General features: G+C 42.3%; 1 protein-coding gene across 4 annotated transcripts in view; it reads left to right on the top strand.

Moving 5' to 3' along the window:
- The window catches only part of LOC128689503 (luciferin sulfotransferase), a 438,093-nt gene that overhangs the window by 88,998 nt on the left and 325,578 nt on the right, over positions 1 to 23,517 (top strand). Inside the window, exon 2 of one of the 4 annotated variants that reach the window (XM_070086452.1) lies at positions 438 to 683. The exons of the other annotated variants lie outside the window; for them this stretch is intronic. Coding sequence (XP_069942553.1) covers positions 658 to 683 — 26 coding nt within the window. The 5' untranslated portion in view covers positions 438 to 657. The remainder of the gene's footprint in view (positions 1 to 437; positions 684 to 23,517) is intronic. 4 annotated transcript variants of the gene reach the window in all.

The following is a 23,517-nucleotide window of genomic DNA, read 5'->3' as shown; positions in this document are numbered from 1 at the left end:
TGTTGCTGATGCTTGACGCTGCACCTCCACCTCACTGCTGCTGAACACATTTCCATCACTCACATTTTTATAATTGAAATTTTTCCGTTTGTCTGCTGCTGTTGACATTTCCCGTCACCACCCGGTTACTGTTGATACTTCCCTGCTCCAACATTGCTTCTGACACTTCTGTTAACACTCCTTCCACACACCTACTCTTGCTTCATCACCCAGCTCAACGTGCGCAATACCTGTATGTCACACAGCAGCCACTGCCACCACAGCTGCAGAGCCACCATCACCGCCATCACATGTGCAGAGTCGCTACTACCACCACCACAGTTCCAGAGCTACCATCACAACACCTGTATAATCACAACACCACCAAAATCACCATTCATCAAACCTGCTAAGACTCAGTATCAACTGCAAAACTAATAACATTGTCACACCTGCAGGGCAACGACCACTGCACACCTGCAGAGCCACGACCAGCGCAATTGCACACCAGCACAACTATCTCCACCATCAAACTTGCATAACCAATATCACAACACATCGAAACCTAGAACCACTTACAAAACCACCATCCAAAACAAAAATCCACCACCACCACACTTAAATAACCACCATCACTATCCAAGGCACAACTAACATTAAACATAAGAAAGCTTCACCATGGACAACAAGACAACTACTGACAGGTATGTATCACATACATGTATCACGTATATATATACACACACACATATATATATATATATATATATATATATATATATATATATATATATATATATATATATATATACATATATATATATATATATTTATATATATAAATATACATATATATATATATATTTATATATATAAATATACATATATATATATATATATATATATATATATATATATATATATATATATATATATATATATATTTATATATATATATATATATATATATATGTCGTGCCGAATACGTAAAACTGGTCAATTAGCAACAACTCATTTAAAATTAAGTCCTTTCTAAAATTTTCTCTTAAACGTTATTATTATTATTATTATTTATTATTATTAAAGATTCGCCGGTATTCTCCCGGCCCGGGCCTTTTCCAAGTGGTGGCCCGGCCTTGGCTCCCTCTTTAGGGAGTGTCTGAGACCTAAGTCTCCCATGGGAGGAGGCACAAGTACCTCCTCATCTTTGGGACCAACTGTCCCCAGGCCTAGCCACAAGCTAGGCCACTCTGGTCTGCCATCCCCGCCCCAAGGGGACTAATGGGAATGACAGTCTTATGAGCTAAAGGCTCGGGCTCAGGCACCTACCCTACCCTAGAAGGGTTAGCCATGGTGTCGATCTCTTAAACGTTAAAAAATATATTTTTTTTTCATTAATGTTAATGTAAAAAATTTTAATTTTGCTCAAAACGAATCTTAGAAAACTTACCTAACCTTATTATAAAGAGAATTTATTTTAGCCAAACCCAACTAAATATATTTCAGATTTTTTTACAATAATTTAATACAAAACAAACACAGTGAAATATATTTTTTTTTTGTCAGGTACAGAATGATTTTGGCGAAATTATTGCATACACAAATATTCGATTGTCCAATATTGCAAGATGAGCGTTGCTAGTTAAGCCAAGATCGCAAGTTCTGCCTATTCGGCACGACATATATATATATATATATATATATATATATATATATATATATATATATATATATATATATATATATATATATATATATATATATATATATATTTATATATATATATATATATATATATATATATATATATATATATATATATATATATATATATATATATATATATATATATATATATATATATATATATATATATATATATATATATATATATATATATATATTTAAATATATATATATATATATATATATATATATATATATATATATATATATATATATATATATATATATATATATATATATATATATATATATATATATATATATATATATATATATATATATATATATATATATATATATATATATATATATATATATATATATATATATATATATATATATATATATATATATATATATAATGTTGTTCCGAATAGGTAAAACTTGCGATTTTGGTTTAAATAACAAAGCTCTTCATGTCGAATAAGGAAAGGGAAAATTTGTGTATGTAAAAATTTCGCAAAAATTATTCTGAACCTAACGAGAAATATATATTTCATTGTGTTTGTTTATTATTAAATTATTGTACACTTATCTAAAGATATTTAGTTGAATTAGGCTAAATTAAATTGCGCTTGTTATAATAAGGTTAGGTAAGTTTTCTAAGGTGCTTTTGATACAAAATTATTAATTTTTACTTTAACATAAATGAAAAAATATGTCTTTAAACGTAGAAGAGAAAATTTTAGAAACGACTTAATTTTAAATGAGTTCTTGCAAATTCACCAGTTTTATCTAATCGGCAACACATTATATATATATATATATATATATATATATATATATATATATATATATATATATATATATATATATATATATATATATATATATATATGTCGTGCCGAATAGGCAGAACTTGCGATCTTGGCTTAAATAGCAACGCTCATCTTGCCATATAACACAAGCGAAAATTTGTGTATGCAATAATTTCGCCAAAATCATTATGACGATAACGAAAAAAATATATTTCAATGTGTTTGTTTAATTTTAAATTATTGTAAACAAATCTAAAATACATTTGGTTGGGCTAGGCTAAAAAAAAATTTCTTTTTATAACAAGGTTAGGTAACTTTTCTAAGATTCTTTTGGAGCAAAATTAAAATTTTTTACATTAACATTAATGAAAAAAATATATCTTTAAACGGATAAGAGAAAATTTTAGAAAGGACTTAATTTTAAATGAGTTCTTGCTAATTGACCAGTTTTACATATTCGGCACGACATATATATATATATATATATATATATATATATATATATATATATATATATATATATATATATATATATATATAATTCTATTAATTATAAATGGATCTAATTTATATAAACCAAAGGAAATATTCATTTTATTATCAAAACTGCTTTTTATGAAACAGGATTCAGTTATATTCCTGTCGACCATGGACTTGCTTGATTCTACTTTCTCAACTTTTTTAAAATCAATTGGATGGTTAAAATCTCTTACATGAATAAATAGAGCATTGGAATCTTGTCCAGTTCTAATGCTATATTTATGTTGTTTTAATCTTAGTTTGAGATTTTTACCAGTTTAACCGTAATAAACTTTATAGCAAATTTTTCAAGGAATCTTATGGACACATCCATCAGCATTTTGGGGGGAATTCTTTTTACAATCCAAAAAGGGACAACCAGCCTTATTCAACTAAAAATATGTTGGTTCTCCCTTACCATGAAAACTTGGTTGATATGCCTTCTCTTCTCAAGACTTTTAATATTAAATTTGTATCCAAAAATCTTGATACAGTAAAAAAAACCTTTGATAAAGAATTCCCCCCAAAATGCTGATGGATGTGTCTATAAGATTCCTTGTAAAATTTGCGATCAAGTTTATTACGGTCAAACTGGTAAAAATCTCGAACTAAGATTAAAACAACATAAATATAGCATTAGAACTGGACAAGATTCCAATGCTCTATTTATTCATGTAAGAGATTTTAACCATCCAATTGATTTTCAAAAAGTTGAGAAAGTAGTGTCAAGCAAGTCCATGGTCGACAGGAATATAATTGAATCTTGTTTCATAAAAAGCAATTTTGACAATAATATGAATATATCCTTTGGTTTATATAAATTAGATCCATTTATAATTAATATAATTTGGGAAGAATTTAATAATACACTGGACAAATAATAATTTTTAAAATTTCTTATTTCTTGGTTAGAATAGTTTGTTTGTGGGTTGTGTGAAGGACCTGTCCAGTTGGGCCGGAGGGCTTGCTGCAGTGTTCCCTTTCTTATGAGTCGCGCGTCAGGTGTTTAACTGTTGTGGGATGTGATAGTGATGTGTTGGGTAGACACCTTGTATACCTTCCTTTGATGCTTTACTTTCATAGTTCCTTGATAATGTGAGTAGTCACGAAAGCACATGGAATTTCTCTATTCTTTCACAGTGGTTGTTTTGCAGATTCTGAAATCACCAGCTTACTGTGATCTTATTGCGTTTATATATATATATATATATATATATATATATATATATATATATATATATATATATATATATATATATATATATATATATATATATATATATATATATATATATATATGCCGAATAGGCAGAACTTGCGATGATTTTGGCGAAATTATTGCATACACAAATTTTCACTTGTCCTATATGGCAAGATGAACGCTGCTATTTAAGCCAAGATCGCAAATTCTGCTTATTTGGCACGACATATATATATATATATATATATATATATATATATATATATATATATATATATATATATATATATATATATATATATATATATATATATATATATATATATATATATATATATATATATATGTATGTATATGCAAGAGAAGCCACGGGGGGTGAAAATCCTTAGCTCAAGTACTTTCACACTTCTCAGTGCGTCATCAGGAGCTGTGCAATGTTGCAAAGAAGCAACAAAAGCATGAAGAGAGGTCTCAGAGTAGCGTTGGTTTTTTTTTTTTTTTTTTTTTCGCCGGTATTCTCCCGGCCAGGGTCTTTTCCAAGTAGTGGTGACCTGGCCTTGGCTCCCTATCTGGGGAGTGTCTCGAGACTTAAGTCTCCCATGGGAGGAGGTAAAAGTACCTCCTCATCTTTGGGACCAAGTGTCCCCAGGCCTAGCTGCTTTTTATGAAACAGGATTCAGTTATATTCCTGTCGACCATGGACTTGCTTGATTCTACTTTCTCAACTTTTTTAAAATCAATTGGATGGTTAAAATCTCTTACATGAATAAATAGAGCATTGGAATCTTGTCCAGTTCTAATGCTATATTTATGTTGTTTTAATCTTAGTTTGAGATTTTTACCAGTTTAACCGTAATAAACTTTATAGCAAATTTTTCAAGGAATCTTATGGACACATCCATCAGCATTTTGGGGGGAATTCTTTTTACAATCCAAAAAGGGACAACCAGCCTTATTCAACTAAAAATATGTTGGTTCTCCCTTACCATGAAAACTTGGTTGATATGCCTTCTCTTCTCAAGACTTTTAATATTAAATTTGTATCCAAAAATCTTGATACAGTAAAAAAAACCTTTGATAAAGAATTCCCCCCAAAATGCTGATGGATGTGTCTATAAGATTCCTTGTAAAATTTGCGATCAAGTTTATTACGGTCAAACTGGTAAAAATCTCGAACTAAGATGAAAACAACATAAATATAGCATTAGAACTGGACAAGATTCCAATGCTCTATTTATTCATGTAAGAGATTTTAACCATCCAATTGATTTTCAAAAAGTTGAGAAAGTAGTGTCAAGCAAGTCCATGGTCGACAGGAATATAATTGAATCTTGTTTCATAAAAAGCAATTTTGACAATAATATGAATATATCCTTTGGTTTATATAAATTAGATCCATTTATAATTAATATAATTTGGGAAGAATTTAATAATACACTGGACAAATAATAATTTTTAAAATTTCTTATTTCTTGGTTAGAATAGTTTGTGGGTTGTGTGAAGGACCTGTCCAGTTGGGCAGGCGGGCTTGCTGCAGTGTTCCCTTTCTTATGAGTCGCGCGTCAGGTGTTTAACTGTTGTGGGATGTGATAGTGATGTGTTGGGTAGACACCTTGTATACCTTCCTTTGATGCTTTACTTTCATAGTTCCTTGATAATGTGAGTAGTCACGAAAGCACATGGAATTTCTCTATTCTTTCACAGTGGTTGTTTTGCAGATTCTGAAATCACCAGCTTACTGTGATCTTATTGCGTTTATATATATATATATATATATATATATATATATATATATATATATATATATATATATATATATATATATATATATATATATATATATATATATATATATATATATATATATATATATATATATATATATATATATATATATATATATATATATATATATATATATATGCCGAATAGGCAGAACTTGCGATGATTTTGGCGAAATTATTGCATACACAAATTTTCACTTGTCCTATATGGCAAGATGAACGCTGCTATTTAAGCAAAGATCGCAAATTCTGCTTATTTGGCACGACATATATATATATATATATATATATATATATATATATATATATATATATATATATATATATATATATATATATATATATATATATATATATATATATATATATATATATATATATATATATATGTATATGCAAGATAAGCCACGGGGGGTGAAAAATCTTTAGCTCAAGTACCTTCGCACTTCTCAGTGCGTCATCAGGAGCTGTGCAATGTTGCAAAGAAGCAACAAAAGCATGAAGAGAGGTCTCAGAGTAGCGGAGGTTTTTTTTTTTTTTTTTTTTCGCCGGTATTATCCCGGCCCGGGTCTTTTCCAAGTAGTGGTGACCTGGCCTTGGCTCCCTATCTGGGGAGTGTCTCGAGACTTTAGTCTCCCATACGAGGAGGTAAAAGTACCTCCTCATCTTTGGGACCAAGTGTCCCCAGGCCTAGCCACATTCCCCGCCCTCACGGGGCTCGTAGGGAGAAGCTAGGCCTCTGGTCTGCCATCTACCCCGCCTCAAAGGGGCTCGTGGGGATGGCAGTCTTATGAGCTGCAGATGGTAGCAAGCTCAGGCCTATAGTAGTAGCGTAGGTGTCACTGGCTACCGTTACCCTTAGGCTGGGTTAGTGGTCGGTGCCATCCCCAACCTACCATCATCCCCCCACTACCCGTATGGGTAGTGGGGGGATGTCATATGTTTGAGAAAAGTTTGTCGTTATATACTGTAGACATGAATAGCTGTTATTCTGTGTGACCTTTTCAAATAATGAAAGAAAGTAACACATAGTGTTCTATGTCCGTTTAAATGTCCTGCTCTGGGATACTCGAATGTTCTGCCCATGTACTCAGAGGTATCTCTTCTTACAATAGTCTACTATTTTCTCAGTGGCTGTTAATATACCATAAATGGGACTTCTATGCCTATCCGCTAACATATCCATAATGTAAATTCTACTAATACCCTTTAACATTTCTTAACGTTATCTTCTGTGCTTGTCACTGTATGGTACATGAGTTCCTACCACGTCTCTCAAGCATTCCAGGACAATCTTCTTGACTAATGCACTGGAAGCCAAACACGATGACAGAAAAGCAGGTAAAGCAACATGCGTTGCTTTGCGCACCCCTATACCTCCCAGTCGCACTGGGTGGGTTGCCTGATCCCATTGCTGATCCTCTAGTGACAGGTTCAGCGCCTTCTTAAAGGTTGATCTCAGGTGTGCATCATATTCGTCGAGTGTTGGGTTGTCAAAAGAGGGTGCACACCTTAGGAAGTAAGTGAGTCTTGGAATAGTAAGACACCTTGTGAGGAGATACAGATCATCATGGGCATCAAGATCGCTTATTCTCTCCTCCATTCTGATCAGGTCATTCAGTTTGTCCTTGAGGACAGTGTCGATTGCCTGGTAACCCAGCGGTGCTGGGGAGGATTCTTCGCACAGCATTGATTATTCCCTGGATCGCTGTGATGATTTCACACTTGGAAGGATTGACGATGAGTCCCAAGTCTTCTACCTGTGTTTTCATCAGTTGTAGGTACTCTAACAAGGACTCTTCAGTACCTGCCAGAGTGCCATCATCCAGGTACCAGATGTTGAGCTCGATGCATAGGCTGGACGTTAGTTTTCTTACTGCCAAGCAGAAGAGAAGTGGAGCGAGTGGGTCACCCTGCTGAACAATCTCTGATGAGAGAATTTCATGTTCTCCAAACAAAAGAATTGAGGATTTGCTGTAGCCGGCTGAAATGAAGGGAAAAAGACTGGGGAACTGATCCCGAACAAATGGCAAGACTACATCTCTCTTCACCATATTGAAGGCATTTCTAAAATCAAATTTGACTACGGCCTTGTCTTCTGGTAGGTCCCTGAGGTCAGCCCTTGCCGCATGAGCTGCGGCTTCACTGCCTTGAGAGACCCCAAAGCCCAGTTAGTGTGGCTGGAGTAAACTGGCAGCTTCTAGGCGAATGTTTCTTACTGCTGCTTTGGCAACGAGACGGCGAAAAAGTGTTATCAACAGCAATGGATCTGATTCCCCTATCATCCTTCTTCTTCAAGGTACACAGTGAGGCTCCAAAAACGAAAGGTTAATTTCTTCAGGGATTCGCCCAGCCAGACAGTTGTTAACATAAGTTGTTAACTTGGTGAGAAGAACTGATGCAGATGCACCGAGTACTGGATTTACCATCTCTTTGAGGTGCTGAGGTCGAATTCCAGTGTAACCTCCTGCAGATCCTGCTGGAAATAACACAATCGCCTTACAGACTACTGATTCTGGCAAAATTAATTGTTCAGAGATTGGGTCTTCCTCAGGGTCGTTGTTAATGGCTATGGTGTCCCTGGTTGGATGATTGTTTCGTAGTGCTTGGGCTGTGGTCTCAACTTTAGGAGCTAAAGTGTCGTCATTTGTAATTATTCTGATTTCTCCCACTGTGTTACCTTCTTCGATTTTTCTGCTAACCTGTGTGCAAATGTTCTCGTTTTCAGTATATATATATATATATATATATATATATATATATATATATATATCTATATATAGGTGGGTGTGTGTGTGTGTGTGTGTGTGTGTGTGTGTGTGTGTGTGTGTGTGTGTGTGTGTGTGTGTGTGTGTATGCGTGTGTGTGTATGTGTGTGTGTGTATGTGTGTGTGTATGTGTGTGTGTATGTGTGTGTGTGTATGCGTGTGTGTGTGTGTGTGAATGTGTGTGTGTACTCACCTAGTTGAGGTTGCGGGGGTCGAGTCCGCGGAGGACGTGCGCGCGCGCGCGCGCGAGCGCGTGTGTGTGTGTGTGTGTGTGTGTGTGTGTGTGTGTATGTGTGTGTGTGTGTGTGTGTGTGTGTATTCATCTAATTGTACTCACCTAATTGTGGTTGCAGGGGTCGAGACTCAGCTCCTGGCCCTGCCTCTTCACTGATTGCTACTAGGTCCTCTCTCTCTCTGCTTCCTGAGCTTTATCATACCTCTTCTTAAAACTATGTATGGTTCCTGCCTCCACTACTTCACTTGCTAGGCTATTCCACTTCCTGACGACTCTATGACTGAAGAAATACTTCCTAACGTCCCTGTGACTCGTCTGAGTCTTCAGCTTCCAGTTGTGACCCCTTGTTCCTGTGTCCCCTTTCTGGAACATCCTACCTCTGTCCACCTTGTCTATTCCCTGCAGTATCTTGTATGTCGTTATCATGTCTCCCCTGACCCTTCTGTCCTCCAGCGTCATCAGTCCGATTTCCTTCAACCTTTCCTCGTACAACATTCCCCTGAGCTCTGGGACTAGCCTTGTTGCAAACCTTTGTACTTGTTATTGCTGTTCTTTCTGCTGAACAGCAGTTTAGTGCCGATGAAGGTAGCGTAGGTAGCAATGATACGGCCGTGGACTAGTTTGGCTTTAATTGGATATGAGTAAGTACACAACGGGCAGTGTGAGGGAGTGACTGCAAGCCAGTCCGTGGAGGGGGAGCACTTGTGTCTATCAAGAGGGTCGGCCTAGGAGTGAGAGCGAATGGGCTCAGCCTCCCACTGACCTGGGTGAGCCTACAGAGGGCAGCACCTAAATGCCGCGAAATATGAACTAGTCAGAGCAGACGGCTAGGCTGAGTGTTCTGACAGTACAGGCTGTCTACATTTGCTTGGCCACACACCTCGCGTCGTCCCGACGCGACAATACTGGTGGGCCCATAGGTATAAAGGAATTACTTACACTAGCTACCCCAGAGAGGGACTGGCTTTCGCTCACTAGTAAATCAAAAATGGACATAAAAATGCAACAGGCAAAAAAAAAAAACTCTCCCATCCAGGGGAAGAGAAAACTGGTTTGCCCGCGCTGTTTCATCGAGGAGAGAGTCTAGAGACGTCAGCACTGGAACTAAAATCTTCTATATACAGGTTGTCCGCAGGTCTGAACATCAGTTGACCACTCGTCTACGAACGTTGTTGCACCCTCACATCTGCAAACAATGACTGACAGTAGCATTTCCTAAGGTGTGACATGTGACTCAGAGGGCAGCACTGCCCTGACCGTAATACAGGCTCTTTTTTTTATATATATAAAAACACTGAGTGCACATACCTACAATAATACTATATCCATGGAATTCATTACACTCTGGGTACCCTTCTAAAAGTATTTACATAATTACATGATGTTGTCCACCCTGACTTAATTATCGACTAGCTATACAATGTGTGCGCATTTATACCCATTTCTGCAAGCAAACAATTAGCATAACTAGCGTAGGAGTCAGACAAGTCAGTAGGTACGTCAATGTCACAGAAATGTACTGTTTTCCTGGGTCGCAGGCCATAAGTATGGAGCCTTACTGGGCCGTCTTCCGTAACAGTAGTAGTGGGAGAAGGGATAGACGGGTTGTCCCTAGCATTGGTCTGATTGTGGCTTGCAACGCATGCGACTCCAGCTCTGCTTCGGCCTGCACATGGTCCACATACTTCATGTGATCAAGGTGGGCTTCCTTAATAGTTCCCGTAGCAATCTCCCTCACCTCGAACTTATTACCACGGAGCTGTCGTAGGACACGGTAAGGACCCACGAATTTTGGGACAAGTTTGTACATACCTGGGGTCTGCACTGGGTTGAGCAACATAACTTTGCAACCTGGTTCCACTTTGCTTTCCTTGGTGCAGGCATTGCGCTCAGATGTGAACCTATCAGTAGCTTTCATAAGGTTCTCTCGTACCCGCTGGAAGACAAGCTGCGTTGTCCGCATCTTTACTACACTGGGGTTATCAGTATCGTAAGTAGGTCTAGGTGGAGCAAACAGAATTTCATATGGTAAGCGCTTGTCATAGCCATACAAAGCAAAATGAGGTGTCTCACCGATTGAGCTGTTGAGGGAGGAATTTAATGTACACTGAACATCTGGGATAGCCTCATCCCATGTAGTACAACTTGGGTTAACGGTTACCCTGAGCACCTCCAGGACTTTGCGATTTGTATGTTCAGCAAGACCATTACTCGCAGGGTGGCGTGGAGCTACTGGCGCTTGGTGAATGTTAAATCTGGAGCAAAGATCCTGCATTATGCCATTTATAAACTCAGACCCATTGTCTGACAGAAAGACACGTGGGCAAGTATGACGAAGGACAACATGCTCACGGAAAGCACTAGCGACCGTTTCGGCAGTTTTATCAGGAATGGGTACTAATTCACTGTAACACGTCAAGTTATCTACCATTACAAGCAGGTGCTTATTTCCCGTCCCCGAGGTCGAGAAGTTCGTCAACAGGTCGACAGAAGTTCTCTCCCAGGGCTCCTTTGTAATGGGATACTTCAGAATGGGGTTAGGACCTGTAATGGTACCCTTGTGCTGTAGGCAAACAACACACTGGTGTACATGCTTGGCAATGTCCACTGCCATCTTAGGCCAGAAATATTTCATTCGTGCCTGTTTGATACTGCGGTCCTTCCCGGGGTGCGCTACACCTGGGACATCGTGGATCAACCTAAGAGTAGCTGGTATCATGGACTCCGGTATCTCCAGTTGGTATATGGTTCTGCCGGGGTCCACCAGCTGTGCAACACGGCACAGTACTCCTTGGTTGACAACCAAATCCTTCAGTGGAACGGGAGACTTGACCTGTAAGTCAACGTCCTCCTTGGTCAGGAAACGAAGGACTGGAGACCACACAGGGTCCAGTCGTTGGGCTCTCTCGAGATCCTCAACAGAGAACGAGTTGCTGATACTCACGAATGCTAGATGCCTCGACAGGGCATCAGCTACAACATTTTGCTTCCCTGGGACATAGCAAATTTCAGGGTTGTAGTCATTGAACGTGAGCGACCACCGAGCATGCTTTCCCGAGAGGTTCTTATTCGCAAAAAGGGCCAATAAGGGTAGATGATCTGTGTAAATCTTGATAGGATAATGATAGATGATATCCTGAAAATGACTCAGGGCCCATACAATGGCTATAGCTTCTAGCTCTGTCACTGAATAATTGACTTCCGCTTTAGTAAGGACACGGCTAGCATAGGCAATAGGCTGTTGCTTACCATTAGATTCTTGTGACAAGACTGCACCTATGCCAACTTTGCTGGCATCAGCCGTCAAGGTAAATGCCTTGGTGAAATCAGGGAATCTAAGGGTTGGGGCTGATGTTAACTTGTTCTTAAGAGTGACAAGAGCTCGTTCCTGATCACACGTCTACTCAAAAGGGGCATCCTTCTTGAGTAAGCGTGTCAGGGGCACAGCAATGGTGGAGAAACCTGCGATAAAGGTGCGGTAGAAACCCGCCAGGCCTATGAAGGACCGGACTGCATCTGCCGTCATGGGTCTGGGGAATTTCTGCACGGCCGAGATTTTAGACTCGTCCATCTTTATGCCATCCTGAGTCACTACGTGACCCAGAAATTTTATTTCCTTCCGGAGGAAATGACATTTAGAGAGCTTTACCTTAAGGTTTGCCTGAGCTAGCCTGTCCAATACCCTGTCAAGTTTCTCGAGATGTGACGGGACATCTTGCGACATGACTATGAGATCATCTAGGTAGACCATGAGTGTGCCACCTAGGAGGGTACGGAAAATTGTCGTCATCAAACGACTAAACGTGATTGGGCTTCCGCGCAAGCCGAAGGGCATCCTCCTGAACTGGTGATGACCAGTTGGCGTAGAGAAAGCTGTCAACTCTTTGCTCTCATCATCGAGGGGGATCTGCCAGAGCCCTTGAAGAAGGTCAAGAGTTGAGAAGACCTTATTATCGCCGATGTTCTGCAACAGGTCGTTCAGAACTGGCAACGGAAAGCAGTCTGGGATCGTACATGCATTCAGTTTCCTGTAATCGATAACAGGGCGCCAGGTTCCATCTTTCTTGGGGACCAGAATAAGGGGAGCATTCCACGGGGAAGTGGACTCCTCAATAACTCCATCACGGAGCATCTGTGTAATGAGTTCTTCGGCGAAGACTCTTTGCGCATGTGGCAGGTGATACGCAGGTACATAAATGGGTTTAGTACCTTTGTCAAGTGGAATACGGTGAGAGATCAGTGGGGTCAAACCCATCGACTCACCATCTAGTTCGACTGCAGAACGTGCACGATTGAGAACCTGGAGAAGTTTTGGGACCTCTTCAGGATAGTCTGTCAAAGCTAGATCATCTTCCTGCACTGGCCGGGTGTTGGAAGAGTCAGCAGCAGACTCGCCTGGGATAACTGCACTCACGAGGAAGTCAGCTGGGGCTTCACCCTCCACTCTCACCGGGAGAGGGAATCTGACAAGGTCGACAAGTGAGGTATTCTTCCGCAGGGGAAATTCTCGACTGTGCATGTTGACAACAAGGACTTGCAACTTACCACGTTGCACTGTGTGCAAGGATGGTTCAAGGGAGAGGCTCTTGACTTGGCACGTGTCGTTGTCAACCAGCACATGGTCTCCTTCAAAAGCTCTGCTCATGTACACCGTAACAGGAGTGAGCGAGTTAGCTGACAAAGTGACGTCATACTTTGTACAGGCAGTAACTCTGCTCACTGATGTCATGACACGAGTCAGACAGTCGCCTGCCGACAGGAATACTGCGGCTTGACAACTGCTGTTCTCTACAACAGCATCAGAGTTAGAGTGAAGGTTAGACTGGGCGACCCCAGACTGGGTTTCACTGGTAACTAAGCGCTGATGGCCAGGAGGTGACGGGCAACGAGCTCTACTACGAGGTCGATCAGGACAAGAGACCGACCCCGCGGAGAATGTGCTACGGAACCGACCGGTTTCCAACGATTCCAGGCACTGTGCATACTCTGAGACAGAGTAGCACATAGTGGATCCTAAGCGCATGCCCCAGAAGGGCACATCCACTCCATTGAATTCTGCTTTCCACTCAGCTGGATCTAAGCGGATCCTAAGGTCTGCCATGGTTTTGAACCCTATGAGCAGATCACCAGGGAAAACAATACTATCTATGACTAAGAATTTTGCGTACAGCTTGTGACCCTGGACCGCAAATTCTAACGTTGTACGACCACGAACCATCAGCGGATTACCTGAGACTCCTCTCAAGGTCTGAATGACAGACGGCTCTGTCAACATGGCCGCGTGAAGGCCAATGTCTCGGAAAAGAGTGGAGCGGACAATGTTAACCACCGAATCTGTATCTAGGAAAAGCTGGACAGGCTTATGGTGGACAGTGGACTCGATGAGTGGTCCACACGGGTTGTCATACTGAACATGAAGGCATGACAGGCCGACGAAATCCCCGGAGTCACAGCTGCTTGAGGCTCGACGCTTGTTGACGAGGCTCGACGTGCAAGGTACGGTACGAGTCTCGGCAACAACGTCAAGACACTCTGTTTCCTCACTGTCGGCAAGCGTATCACTGCCCAGGGCGGTGAACGCATTGCGGACAGGGATGGAATACAGCGACTCCTACAGGGTTACTATGTCTTTCGCTGGTTTCTCGGACATGCCTCTTCCCCCAAACTAGTGGAAGGGCTTCTACTAGCACGTACATTGCGCGACGACTGCTTGCTCCACTCAGCTGACAGCATACTTCGCAGCTTGTTACACTCATTGGAGGTATGACTGGAAGTATTGTGGTACATACAGACTCCCTCGCGAGACTGAGCATGGGGACGGTGAATGTTACTTTGATACTGAGCATGGGGGCGGTGACGGTTACTTTGATACTGAGCATGGGGACGGTGACAGTTACTTTGCGGGGACTTAGGTTTTTAACACTCCGATCGGTAGTGCCCGCGTTTGCCACAGTTGAAACAAGTCACTATGCGCTTAGCAGGTGAGGTTGGAGGTGGTGTTTGCTGGCGACATTTTGCCTTGGTCCAGGAAGTCGATGACTGCTTTTTTGTATGAGACGGACTGTTGTTACTGTGGTCAATATTTTTACTTGGGCGAGTGTTAGTGGGACTGGGGTTAGAAACTTTGTGGGCTGCTGTCTGACAGCAGCGGCAAAAGTGACTTCCGGCTGCGCCTTCGGGGTCACTGTGGACGGCGCTGGAAGGATGGGTATAGGATCATCCGCAAAGCGACAAACCTTGCCTTGCTCGGCAGGCGGCTTGATCGCATCAATGGCATCATATGCACCCAGGACGTCGTGCTGAGGGCCGAGTCCTAGCGCATCAATGGCACCCCGGAGGTTATGGGGGGCATCCCTCCACATGATGCCTACAGCCAGCATGGGGATGATGTCTTCAGCTTTAATACAGTCGTCACCATTCACCCACTTAGTGGAGCTGATGGCATCAGTAAAATCTTTGGCGGCTTGCTCAAACCGGCAAATGCAAGCCAGGGGGCTTTCGTGCCGGTATTGACATTCGGCCAAGACACTGGTAATGATCTCAATGTAATGGCGTTGGCGACTACGCCGAAAATAACTCCTAAATTCCTCCTTAAGCTCGTCCCAAGACTGAATCTCACAAACGCGATTGAGCTGCACAAAGGCACCTATATCATCCTGGGTGAGATCCACTGCTGCAACAGCAGCACGAATATACTGTGCGTCCGTGGGACTATCAAATAGGGCCTTAACAGTCGTCTCGACTGACTGCAGCCATGGCTCTAACCTATTTGAACGACCGTCAAAAAGAAGGGTCGGGTATGGACGATTAGCCGGTCCACTGGTGGTCAAGACTTGAGCCACAAGTTGACCAACTGTCACGGGGGCTTCGATGCCCTGCCGCGTGTTCACGCTGGCTGAGGCACCATTGCTAGCATCAGCAGAATCTGGACTAATGGTACGGCCACTGCGTGTCTTAGTCATGACGTCAATTGCTCAAACGCAAGTAGGTCACGAAGAGGGTAAACAGGTCAGAGCAAGAAATGGTATGCACTGGCTACAATTCAACACAGAGTCTGAGAGAACACAGCACCACGGTACTAGGTAAATTGCTTAGTGATGGAAATAATTTGAGCAAAACAACAACAAAAAGAAATAGTGGTACACTCTGAAACACAAAATAAGAATGAACTACAGGGAAGTGCACAAAATGAAGCTAAGGGTGGTCAATAATTTCACCAGGAGACTGGCAACAAAATTTATGAAAAGGAGTTGAACTGTAAACACTTGTAGCAAAAATTGCACAAAATTTAAAATAAATCAGGTACTACACAACACTAAACTGTGCTGCAAGCACAGTTTAAAAAGATTGCAGGTGCTGGCAGTTGCAAATTGGAATGCAAAAAAAAGGTAATTCACTTGCACAAAGGGAAGTTGGCACAGCAAGGATATCAGAGTATGGGATAGTGCCAAAAATCACAGAAAAAAAATACACTGTATCAAAAAATGGTATATTGCACACAAAATAAAATTAATAAAAATGGAAATTATTAAATTCAAGAATGGGGCAAAGGTTAACTGGTGTTAGCAGGGTGTACACTGGCAAAAACAAAAGTTTCACAATCTCTAGGTCAAAATTAATGAACTTCACAAGTAATTTTGGTAATTAATGGTAAATAAGCAGGTTCCCAAAAATACACTCAATGACTTGGGTATACAAAATAGCAAAATGCAATGCACATTGGTAAATATTCACAGATAAAACATAGAATATATGTAGAGCAAATAAATGGGGAAACAGGAGAAAAGTGTAATGGGCTAGGCACAGATTGTATCACTGCAGGTAGAATAAACTAATACCTATGTACTTGAAGATTACACTTACAAAAGAAAAAAAAAACATACTAACAAACAAAACAATCTGTGGCTAACTTGCAGGTGCAACTAACAAAATAACAGCACACAGGAATTACTTGCAAACTGTATGTGAGGTAAATTGTATAAATGGTTAACACTGAACAATTTAAATCAATAACTGAGGTGCAAGATGCAGAATAAAATACTGGAATTTAAAATGTAGGAGTGCAAACTAAATGTACAAAATTTAAGAAGCTGTAGGTAAGTGGCAAAAATGTGCACTGATGACAAACTGAACAATTTACTGAAGTATGGCTTCAGTAACTGTAACTGTATTGGTGCAGGACAGTTAAATAATGTCACAAAATATTAGGAAATGCTAGGTAAGTCACTGTTTACTTAACTTTGAGTGCAGGAGATGGACGAAGGTACTGGGTGCTGCAGGTCCTGAAACTTTCACTGATGCTCTAGTAACACTACATGCCTCGTAGCATTTGTATACTGCTATGGAGCTTCAATGACGTAGGAAAAATTATCAGAATGGACTTGGGAAGAACAGGAAAGACTGGGGTTGCTCTGTGGAGGTATAAGATATGAGAGAAATGTGGCTAACTCAGCGTGATCCACAGCTGTGCATGGTTTGTTTACACTGGCAAGCATGTCTGGGAGCGCTGACTGACTGCGGCTTCAGCACACAGAGAACAAAACATTTACTGCACTACTCGAACGTGCTAAAAAACAAACTTAGGTGAAACTATGAACTGGTGCGAGGAGGTTTTACTGTAACAATTCACTGGGGAAAAACAAAACTGGTGATGAACTGGGAATGTAACAGCAAGGGAAAGAAAAAAAATTTAGCTGGGCAACAAAAAAAAAAAACTGCACTGGCTGGAGATACGTAGACGCTGAGTAGTTGTAGACACAATGATGAGTCACAAGCTGCTGTAGACGGCGTGGGGGCTGAACTAAGCTGGCTTAGGGGCTAAGCCAACTGGGTTCCCACGTGGTTAAGCCAGGTAGAACTTCTTGGAGGAAACTGGGTAGAACACAACACACATGGACGGCGAGATGGACGTAGTTGCGTAGCAGAGAAGGCTGTAGAGAGGGCTGGTGTGTTTACAAGCTGACTAGGGTATCAACCAACCCCAGAGCTGCCTCTTTGTCACGCGTGGAGCCACACGAAGCCAACACACTAAACGACCTCGCCTCTACTTCTTGTAGCTGAAAAGGGCGTAGGGACGCTGTAGGAGGCAGGAGAATGGCGCTGGAGGGTGTTGAAGGACTGTAGAGACGGTGATGAGGTGAACACGTTACTACTAAGGCTAGAGATGACGCCGTGACGCCTATGTCCAGATTTTGTGGGAAAAATCTAGGACGAAGATCTATCTCAGGCCCAGTCAAGACGCTGGGAGTAACAGATAACTCTTTAGGCCAGCAGGTGCATTGGATGACGACGGATGATGTTGACTGGCATCGACCCCTCCACCCTGAGTAGGCACACGATGCCGTTGACTCCGCTGTCACCACTGTTATTGCTGTTCTTGCTGCTGAACAGCGGTTTAGTGCCGATGAAGGTAGCGTAGGTAGCAATGATATGGCCGTGGACTAGTTTGGCTTTAATTGGATAGGAGTGAGTACACAAAATGCGTGCTAAAGGAATAACAGGAAAAGTCGGTCGATGGATCTATAATTTCCTCACTAACAGAACACAGAGAGTAGTAGTCTGAGGCAGGCACGGGGAAAAGCTCTGTTCCACAAGGCACAGTACTCGCTCCCATCTTGTTCCTCATCCTCATATCTGACATAGACAAGGATGTCAGCCACAGCACCGTGTCTTCCTTTGCAGATGACACCCGAATCTGCATGACAGTGTCTTCCATTGCAGACACTGCAAGGCTCCAGGTGGACATCAATCAAATCTTTCAGTGGGCTGCAGAAAACAATATGAAGTTCAACGATGAGAAATTTCAATTACTCAGATATGGTAAACACGAGGAAATTAAATCTTCATCAGAGTACAAAACAAATTCTGGCCACAAAATAGAGCGAAACACCAACGTCAAAGACCTGGGAGTGATCATGTCGGAGGATCTCACCTTCAAGGACCATAACATTGTATCGATCGCATCTGCTAGAAAAATGACAGGATGGATAATGAGAACCTTCAAAACGAGGGATGCCAAGCCCATGATGACACTCTTCAGGTCACTTGTTCTATCTAGGCTGGAATATTGCTGCACACTAACAGCACCTTCAAGGCAGGTGAAATTGCTGACCAAGAAAATGTACAGAGACCCTTCATGGCGTGCATAACGGAGATAAAACACCTCAATTACTGGGAGCGCTTGAGGTTCCTGAACCTGTATTCCCTGGAACGCAGGCGGGAGAGATACATGATTATATAAACCTGGAAAATCCTAGAGGGACTAGTACCGAACTTGCACACGAAAATCACTCACTACGAAAGCAAAAGACTTGGCAGACGATGCAACATCCCCCCAATGAAAAGCAGGGGTGTCACTAGCACGTTAAGAGACCATACAATAAGTGTCAGGGGCCCGAGACTGTTCAACTGCCTCCCAGCATACATAAGGGGGATTACCAACAGACCCCTGGCAGTCTTCAAGCTGGCACTGGACTAACACCTAAAGTCGGTTCCTGATCAGCCGGGCTGTGGCTCGTACGTTGGTTTGCGTGCAGCCAGCAGTAACAGCCTGGTTGATCAGGCTCTGATCCACCAGGAGGCCTGGTCACAGACCGGGCCGCGGGGGCGTTGACCCCCGGAACTCTCTCCTGGTAAACTCCAGGTAAACGGGCAGTGTGAGGGAGTGACTGCAAGCCAGTCCGTGGAGAGGGACCACTTGTGTCTATCAAGAGGGTCGGCCTTGGAGTGAGAGCGAATGGGCTCAGCCTCCCACTGACCTGGGTGAGCCTACAGAGGGCAGCACCTAAATGCCGCGAAATATGAACTAGTCAGAGCAGACGGCTAGACTGTGTGTTCTGACAGTACAGGCTGTCTATATACTTTCTCTAACTTCTTGACGTGCTTGACAAGGTGTGGGTTCCAGACTGGTGCTGCATACTCCAGTATGGGCCTAACATACACAGTGTACAGTGTCTTGAACGATTCCTTATTAAGGTATCGGAACGCTATTCTCAGGTTTGCCAGGCGTCCATATGCTGCAGCAGTTATTTGGTTGATGTGTGCCTCCGGTGACGTGCTCGGTGTTATGGTCACCCCGAGGTCTTTCTCCCTGAGTGAGGTCTGTAGTCTTTGTCCACCTAGCCTATACTCTGTCTGCGGTCTTCTTTGCCGCTCCCCAATCTTCATGACTTTGCATTTGACAGGATTGAATTCGAGAAGCCAGTTTCTGGACCATATGTCCAGCCTCTCCAGGTCTCTTTGCAGTCCTGCCTCATCCTCATCAGATTTAATTCTTCTCATCAACTTCACATCATCTGTGAATAGGGACACTTCAGAGTCTATTCCTTCCATCATGTCCTTTGCATATATCAAAAATAGCACTGGGCCTAGAAATGACCCCTGTGGGACCCCGCTCGTCACAGGCGCCCACTGTGATGCCTCTTCACGTACCATGACTCGTTGCTGCCTCCCTGTCAGGTATTCCCTGATCCATTGCAGTGCCCATCCTGTTACATGCGCCTGATCCTCCAGCTTCTGCACTAATCTCTTGTGGGGAACTGTGTCAAAGGCCTTCCTGCAGTCTAGGAAAACGCAATCAACCCACCCCTCTCTCTCGTGTCTTACTTCTGTTACCTTGTCATAAAACTCCAGGAGGTTTGTGATACAAGATTTGCCTTCCATGAACCCATGCTGGTTTTCATTTATAATCTTGTTCCGTTCCAGGTGTTCGACCACTCTTCTCCTGATAATCTTCTCCATGACTTTGCACGCAATACATGTCAGAGACACAGGTCTGTAGTTTAGCTCCTCGTTTCTGTTTCCTTTCTTAAATATGGGGACTACATTTGCTGTATTCCATTTCTCAGGTAGTTGCCCAGTTTCAAGGGATGTGTTGAAGATTGTGGTTAGAGGCATGCACAGCATCTTTGCTCCTTCTCTAAGGACCCATGGGGAGATGTTGTCCGGTCCCATCGCCTTTGAGGTATCAAGGTCACTTAGCAGCTTCTTCACCTCCTCCTCGGTTGTTCGTATGTCATCCAACACTTGTTGGTATATTCCCTCTTGATGTTCCCTTCTGTGCTGTCTTCCCACAGTTCTTCCTGTCTCTACTGTAAAAACTTCCTTAAATCTCCTGTTTAGCTCCTCACATACCTCTTGATCATTTCTTGTGAGTTCTCCCCCTTCTGTCCTTAATCTGATCACCTGGTCTTTGACTGTTGTCTTCCTCCTGATGTGGCTATACAACAGTTTTGGGTCAGTTTTGATTTTCGATGCTTTGTCATTTTCATACTGTCGCTGGGCCTCCCTCCTTACCTGTGCGTACTCGTTCCTGGCTCTGCGACTGATCTCCCTATTTTCGTGTGTTCTCTGCCTTCTGTACTTTTTCCATTCTCTATTGCACTTTGTTTTTGCCTCCTTACACCGTCGGGTAAACCAGGGGCTCGTTCTGGTCTTCCCGTTGTTACTGTTGCCCTTGGGAATAAACCTTTCCACTGCCTCCTTGCATTTTGTTGTTACACGTTCCATCATTTCGTTTACTGGCTTTCCTGCCAGTTCTCTGTCCCATGGGACCTCCCGCAGGAAGTTCCTCAACCCTATGTATTCCCCTCTTTTATAGCCAGCTTTTCCCATTCAACTCCAGTTACTCTCTCACTTGCAGCTCTACTATATATTCAAAGCACAGAACCACGTGGTCGCTAGCTCCTAGGGGACTCTCATACATGATGTCCTCAATGTCTGAACTGCCCAGGGTGAACACAAGGTCCAATCTTGCTGGTTCATCCTCCCCTCTCACTCTGGTAGTGTCCTTAACATGTTGGTGCATGAGGTTTTCCAGCACCACGTCCAACATCTTGGCTTTCCATGTTTCGGTACCCCCATGTGGCTCCAGATTTTCCCAGTCAATCTCCCTGTGGTTGAAATCCCCCATAACTAGCAACTTTGCTCTTCTGGAGTGAGCTCTTCTTGCCACCTCAGCAAGTGTGTCCACCATTGCTCTGTTGCTCTCTTCATATTCCTCTCTTGGCCTCCTGCAGTTCTGTGGTGGATTATACATCACTGCAATAACCACCTTGTGTTCCCCAGACTGAAGTGTACCTACTATGTAGTCTCTTTCTCCCGTCTCATCTATGCCTTCCATTTTCTCGAATTTCCATCTGTTTTTTACAAGCAGAGCAACCCCACCTCCCCCTCTGCCCCTTCTATCTTTCCTCATGATCTGGTATCCTGGTGGGAAGATTGCATCTTTATTGTCTCCGTGAGTTTTGTTTCTGTAACTGCTATGATGTCTGGGGACTTCTCATTGATTCTTTCTTGCCATTCCTCATGTTTATTCGTTAATCCATCTGCATTTGTGTACCAAACCTTCAACTTCTGATCTAATACTGTAACTGTTGTGCGGGGGGTGGGAACAGAGGGATTGGTTTGTGATGGTTGGTTTGGACTGTTCAGTTGCCTTGGGGGTGTCGTGGCTGGGGTCCTTCTGCAGGTGTTTCTGGGGGGTGTGCTTGTCCTTCCACATGTTCCTGGGTTATTCTGCTCTCCTTTTTCATTTCCTCCCATTTCTCCTTTCGTTTTTGAACTCTCTCATTCATCGTCTTCCTTTCCTCCTGTGTTCTGTCTCGATCGAGGTACACACTCATGAACTCCTGCCTGCCTCTCAGCCGTACTTTCTCTTGCAGGATCATGGTTCGGGTTGATTCTGCCTTGAAAATTACTTTGAGAGGCCGATTCTTTTTCTTTGTGAACCACCCGATTCTCCGAAAATTTGCCACCTGGGTCATGTCCCCCTCACCTATCACCTTCATGATACCTTCAATCACTGTTTTCTCCTCCTGCTTTCTTTCATCATAAGTTTCCCCTTTAGCTTCGTCTAGCCCATAGACAAACACTGATTTCTCCCTTTCCACCTCCCACTGTGACTCCAATTGCATCATCTGATGTGTTTTAGTTCCTTCCCATGGAGTGTTCCTTTCTTCAGTCCCTTCCCTAGCTATGGCCTTTATGCTCCTTGGTTTTTTCTTCCTGTTCACCTGTTCCTGGCCCCCACAGGTGTCTGGTAAGGTCCCTGCACATGTCCTAGTTCCTTCAATGTCTTCCAACCTCTCATTCTGTCCTAGTGTGCTCCCTGTCTATGTTATGGCCAAATGTGGGTTTGACAGGACCTCTGCATACAGTTTAGTTTCCATGCTCCCTTCAGACCTGTTGCCTGTGTCTGATATAGCCATTGCCGATGCTACTTCTGTAATATCTTTGTCTCTATGCTGTTTCAGATGTCTCAGCTCCTCTTCTAATCTCTTTATCTTGTTTTCTGCTGCTGTGGCATGTTGCTTCCACCTTCTGCATTCTGCTGCTAACCTCTCTTCCATCTTCCTTACCAGCTCTTCTAGTCTCCTTCCCCAGTCTTCCTCCCTTTTTTTGAGCTCTGCCTCCCAGTCCTCCCCCCCAGATTCGTCCCTTGAGCCCCTAGTTCTCATCCTAGTTCTAGGTTCCCCTGTTGCTCCACAGAAGGAAGGGGGAGGGGTGGTTAGGGGGAGGGGAATGGCTG

Source organism: Cherax quadricarinatus, chromosome 18, assembly GCF_038502225.1.
Source record: "Cherax quadricarinatus isolate ZL_2023a chromosome 18, ASM3850222v1, whole genome shotgun sequence".
In the NCBI taxonomy this organism is placed as follows: domain Eukaryota; kingdom Metazoa; phylum Arthropoda; class Malacostraca; order Decapoda; family Parastacidae; genus Cherax; species Cherax quadricarinatus.
Note: the sequence above shows the minus strand (reverse complement) of the source record. Positions and strands in the feature narration are given on the sequence as shown.